Source organism: Mastomys coucha, unplaced genomic scaffold, assembly GCF_008632895.1.
Source record: "Mastomys coucha isolate ucsf_1 unplaced genomic scaffold, UCSF_Mcou_1 pScaffold8, whole genome shotgun sequence".
In the NCBI taxonomy this organism is placed as follows: Eukaryota; Metazoa; Chordata; class Mammalia; order Rodentia; family Muridae; genus Mastomys; species Mastomys coucha.
The window spans coordinates 8,624,160-8,630,137 of record NW_022196914.1 but is presented as its reverse complement, the minus strand read 5'-3'; the positions used below and the strand labels follow the sequence as shown (position 1 = coordinate 8,630,137).

At 46.3% G+C, this 5,978-nt stretch overlaps 1 protein-coding gene across 1 annotated transcript in view; it reads right to left on the bottom strand.

The window, feature by feature from the left end:
* The window catches only part of Golph3 (golgi phosphoprotein 3), a 21,868-nt gene extending 18,182 nt beyond the window's left edge, over positions 1-3,686 (bottom strand). Inside the window, exon 1 of the mRNA XM_031360134.1 lies at positions 3,160-3,686. Coding sequence (XP_031215994.1) covers positions 3,160-3,384 — 225 coding nt within the window. The 5' untranslated portion in view covers positions 3,385-3,686. The remainder of the gene's footprint in view (positions 1-3,159) is intronic.
* Positions 3,687-5,978: the final 2,292 nt, after the last annotated feature.

Genomic DNA, 5,978 nt, shown 5'->3' with positions numbered 1-5,978 from the left:
TTTGCCCTGCCCCTAACCATCCACCGAAATCTTGCCAATTAATTGGACATTCTAGCAGTGGCCTCCAAATATCAATCACTGACACTTCTCCCAGATTAAGTACCAGAACCCATGAAAGGGCCTAGGCTTGAGTGTTTTGCTTTGTTTTTCTAAAAATGTATTTATTTTATGTATATGAATGCATTCCAGATACTCCAGAAGAGGGCATCGGATCCCATTACAGATGGTTGTGAGCCACCATATGGTTGCTAGAAATTGAACTAAGGACCTCTGGAAGAGTAATCAGTGCTCATAACCACTGAGCCATTTCTCCAGCCCTTAGGTGTTTTAAGAAAAGAAAACCTGAAAAGCCAACTTGAATTTAGAAATAATAAATAAATCTATTGTCAGGACTGAATGAAAAAAATGAGGACATGCCTGTTCCTAGGTATGGGCTGAGGTTTAGTGTGAAGAGGGGATAAACAGACATCTGAAAGGGTCCAGTCTAAACCTGGCATGTGAGGGGGGATAGGAGGCTGGAGAGAAGAACCAAGAGCCAAGAGGCTGGAGCAAGCCAGGAGACAAAGAGAGCAAGAGGCCAAGAGACCATATAGCCTAAAAGGCTGGGTTATATAGAGAAGAGCAGCTGGAGGAAGGGAAGCTCAGGGGCTAGGTGAAAAGTGCTAAGAGAAACCAGGACTCTGTAATGCATAGTGGTGATGCTGAGACAGGTAGGCAGGGTCTGCTTTGATAGACACCTTAGTTAGCTATTTTTCCTGAGTTTGAGACCTAACAAAGACTTTAAACAAAACTCCATGTAAGTAATCTGAAGCCAGCTGTTTCTCATGTAGTCCAGGCTGGCCTTTAACTTTCTATGGAGGTGAAGATGACCCTGAACTGATGATATTCTTGCCTCTCAAGTGAATTATAGGCATGATGAGCTTCCAAGCCCACTTTGTGCAGAGGTGGGAATCAAATTCAGAACTTCTTCCAAAGCACTCAATCAACTGAGCTACATATTCCCAACCCCTAGAACTTTAGTTAATAACAAACTTAACAAATAGGCTTAAGTGACTAGGGAAACTGAGTAAAGACACCAAGACCTTGTCTTTAAAAAAAAAAAAAAAAAAGACAAGGGGAACTTCCCCAAAAAAGAGTGGATGATAGGTTTATAGGACTAGTCACTAGTGTGTATACACTTGATGAAAGAAAAAAATATGTGTAAGAGAATTCTAAAACCAAGATGGCAATGCAAACCCCAGCCCTGCCACACCACTTGTTGGCCGTGCCTACATTTTTTTAAAACCAGTGCCCAGTCCACTCCCAAATGTTAAAGATTAGAGCCTGGCTGAACCTTGGCCATGACTTAGGAAGTATACTTATTCTTTACACAAAATAACCACAACGGATGGTTTCAGTTACCTGGCATTAAAGAACTTCAATTGTTTTTTGTTTTTGTTTTTTTAAATAGCTAAATGTTGTAGCATTAAATTAAAAAAAATTCTTCAGAATATCTTCATGGGAACCAATCACAGAAAAATAACTGGTGACAGCTTATCTTAAAAATTCAGAGTAAGGCCTCTAAAATAAAAGGTTCTTTCTCACCATTGTTTCTCAATGTGACAATACCAAAAACAATTTTTTGTTCCATTGTAGCTGTACCAAGTTCTAGCATGCAAAAGCAAAATGCTGACCCAGCAATGTAGCCTTCACTTTGCTTTTCTTGTATGTCCTAAAAATGTCTCATAATCTGTTTTGTTCCCAAGTGGGGAGGCAGGGAAAGATAAATGTGTATTACAAGAAGCCTGCTTTGTAAATCTAATACTTCCTAAATGAATGCTCTCTAAATTGCATTACCATGGCACTGACATCTAGTTTTTTCACCACAAAACTAAAAATGAAACACACATACCATCGGCCTTTCTCATTATAACTGTAATTAAACAGGTACCATGCTCCTTTTACAACCAGAGAGCCATTAAAGCGTGTTCAAGTTGAGTGGTATTAAGGCATCAAGAAGCACTTCCCTGGGTAGTATCTAATATCCGGGAACCACAAACAGTCCCTGGAAAAACTCATCTTTCTACCGCTGCATAGTCTGAGAAACTAGAAAATTGTTTTAGACGATGAACTGGGGGTTTTGGCCCGCCTTCTTAAATTCTGAAAACGTGTTTAAAAACAAGATCCAACATCTTTCTGTCTCTCAAAATGTATTGTCTACAGTTTCCACACTGAAACGAAACAAACTTCCGGGCCACCTCATCATACATGATTTATGAAACATTCAATCCCACAAGTCTGTCTTTAAAAATAATCACCTTTATAGATGGATGGGTATTAATAAAATCAATTAAACATTAACTACAGAATCCAGATATTAAAAAGACGGTCACTAGCTAGCATTTTTTCAACTTCTATGTGTAAAATTCCTAAATATTTGGGGTACAAACGACCTTTCCAAACGTCAGAATACAACTTAAGCCTACCTAAATCTTTGCAGCCTTTCATCAAAGCGCAAACTTAGTATTATTCCCAACACTTCACAAACTCTCCCTTTAAAATGGCAAAACTGTGACAACACATCTACTAACCGCAAAACTAACTCATCGCTCACTCAAACCAAGTTCACCTAAAAAGTTACTTCCTAGGTTTTATATCAACTTGGTATTGACTTTTTAAAACCATGCCCAGTAAAATAACTTTGCTAATTCTTAACAGTTGCAAGCCGCAACTCAAGTTTTACATAAGAAAGAGGCCGATAGCAAGTAGATCCGTGAACCTCTCCCAGGTCTTAAAACCTGCAAAAACTCAATACTTGGGAGCGGCGGTAACCCCGAGTCTTTGGATCTCAACAGTCTCCGGCTGGAACTGCCTGTCATCATTTGCGGCAGAAAGCGAAGAAGAAACGCAAAGACTGACAAGACTTCGGAACTAAGAGTGCCAGTGGACAGAGAAAAGAAAAACCCAAGCACTTGGTACCGGGAGGATCTGGAACACGCAGGGCCCCGCCGGAGGGCTGGCTGGCTCCCACACTCCTTGGGACAAGTGGGGCACTCAGGGGCGCGGGGCTCCGGAACCAGGGACAGGTGAGGCCTCGGCGGACGCCCACCTGGGGCCCACCTGGAGCCTCCTGGGTCCCGCGCCCCGGCCGCCACCCCGCCCGGCCCGTCGCGCCCGCACCTCTCGGTCCTTGAGGCCCAGCAGGAGCACCTCCTCCATCAGGGTCAGCCGCGTTTCCTTGGAGTCGCCCTTGTCGTCGTCGTCCTGCTCGTCGCGGCGGCTCTGCGCCTCGTCCTCGCCGCTGCCGCCGCCGCCGCCCGCCGCCCGCTCCTTGTCGGCAGCGTTCCGTGAGGCCTCGGTGCGCCGCTGCACCAGGCCCGAGCTCCGCTGGGTCAGCGAGGTCATGGCTCCCGCAGAAGAGCCGCGCCGGGCCGACAGGGACGCGGGACCGGCCGGCTCTCCCTCTCCGCCCCGGCCCCAGGAGCTTCCGTGTTAATTCTTGGAGCTGGGGAGATGTCCGTGGGCTGCGGGGCCGAAGGCAGTCATGAGGAGCCGGATCTGGGCGAAGCCGGCGGGCCGGGCGTCGATGGGGTACACAAGGAAGCCTTCGACCCGCGGCTGTGGCCCCACACAGCCCAGGAGCCCGAGCGGAGGCGGCGGAGGTGGCGCTTCCCAATATGGCGGCGCGCGCTGACGTCACCGGAGGATGTGGCAGCGCCGGCGTGGGGCGGGGCCCGGCCGGGGTGCCGGAAGCGGCGTGAGCGAGGGGCGTGGCTAGCCGCTTCCCACCCCGGCGGACTTCTGAGTATCTGGATACGCTAGCGGCCCGGAGTCTCGAGACCTGTGGCTTGGGATCAGTGACCTGCCCGACTTTCTTACGCTTCTCACTTCACTCTCACGGTCCGGCCTAGCACGGGCGACCAGTAAGATTTCTCCTGGATCCCGGAAGCCAAGGCCAGGCGAGGGCGGACCTCACTGAGCCCTTTGCATCCCTGGAGATCAGTCCTCGGAGGCGCTGAGTCAATGTGCCCCGGGTCCCCACTACCTACAGGAAGGACTTGGCACTTCGCCTGTGGAACTCCCGGGCTTCAAAAGGAGCCATCTATCTACACTCAGGCGTTTAAAGGTGCTCATGTACTGTGCTCTGGAGTAGAGTGGTTAAACAAATTGACGAATTGTTTTTGTAAAACATATTTCCTACCTCCGACTGCGGCTGTAGTCAGAGCGCACTGTACTGTAAAAGCCGACCTTAGGATCCTTTTTATGGCGACAGTAAACCTCTTGAGTTTCATGCCACGTCTTTGTAGCCCTAAATCTATTTCGATGTAATTACTAGGTTAAATCCCTTTGGCGTGCTTGGCAGTTTGTGCAAATCAAGTTAAAGGAAAAGCTGCCAAACCCGAGAGGGGTTTGGAGAAGCAGAAGGGCTGGACTTGTGAGAAAACACTATCCAAAAACAGTATCGTAGACATCCAGTATTATTTAAAATAAACAGTAACCATATGCAGTGAGTAAACCAGGTTTTGACAGAATTCCCCCTATCCCCCCATAAATACATTGTCTCAACTCTTCCGTGGACAGTAAGTCCCAATAGATCCTCCCACCCACAGCCCCAGGCTACCTTCCCTTTTTCCTGAAAACATTGTGTCCTCAGCCAGTTTCTCCCATTCACGTCACCTTTTTGTTCCTTCACCTTTCTGGTCATTCTTTGCCAGCTGACTTTAAATGTCCTTTGTAAATTAACTAGTTATTTAACTCATAAGATTAAATCCAAAAAGTACAAAGCTATGTGTACAGGCTGTGCCTGTTCAGCTAGTTGCTCCTGTCTCTGCGGAGATTTTTAAATGGGGTAAAATGTGAAGCTTTGCTGAGGAGGTAGTCAGTGGGTACAGTACTTGGGGACAAATTAGAAACTGGCATCTGGGAGGCAGACTCATATTCCTGGAGGGTTCCTCGTCAATGACCCTAGGTCCCAGTAAGAAATCTCAGAAACAGTGTGAGGGCCCAATGAATAGTTCAGTGAGTAAACTGCTTGCTGCACTAGCATGAGGACCAAAGTTCAGTTCCCAGCACTCATGGACACAAGTACATTCCTGTAATAGCAGCCCTGGGAAGCTAAGAAAGACAGATTTTGGAAGCTTGTGAAACAGTTAAAGAGGATGTCTGAGCTCAATCTCTGGCCTCTGTAAGTCCATGCACAGGTAAGAGCAACATACAGATAGATAGATAGGTAGGTAGGTAGGTAGGTAGGTAGGTAGATAGATAGATAGATAGGTAGGTAGATAGATAGATAGATAGACAGACAGACAGACAGACACTTAAGGAATGGTCATACACAATCTGTTGTTTGTTTTGTTTTTGTTTTTTAAAACAGGGTAGAGTGAGTTCCAGGACAGCCAAGTCTACACAGAGAAACCCTGTCTCGGGGAAAAAAAAGTTTGTTTTAGGAAAAGACTTGCCGGGAGGTGGTGGCGCATGTCTTTAATCCCAGCACTTGGGAGGCAGAGACAGGCAGATTTCTGATTTCAAGGCTAGTCTGGTCTCCAGAGTGAATTCCAGGACAGCCAGGGATATACAGAGAAACCCTGTCTCGAAAAAACAAAAACAAAAACAAAAAAACAAAACAAAACAAAAAAAAACGAAACAGGGTTTATCCAGCCTCTGTCTGCCACATGCTGGGACTAAAGGTGAGCACCTGCACCACCCAGCCACAGTTTGTTTTAAATGTGAATCCTAATCACCTTCACCTTGAATATGGCTTAAACTTCCAGCTGTAAATGTCTTGATTCCCACTCCTCATCCTACCCCACCCCCATCCACATCTCTTTTATGTTCTGGTTCTGTCTATTCATATGCCAGCACATGATTTTCCAATTCAAACTTTATAGTAATTTTGCTCCTTCTTTTTCTCCTGTTTTCCTGGTATTTCTCCACTCATTTTTCCATGTAGATAATAGACACAACATTTTTCCATGTAGGTAATAGACAACTCTCTCCCC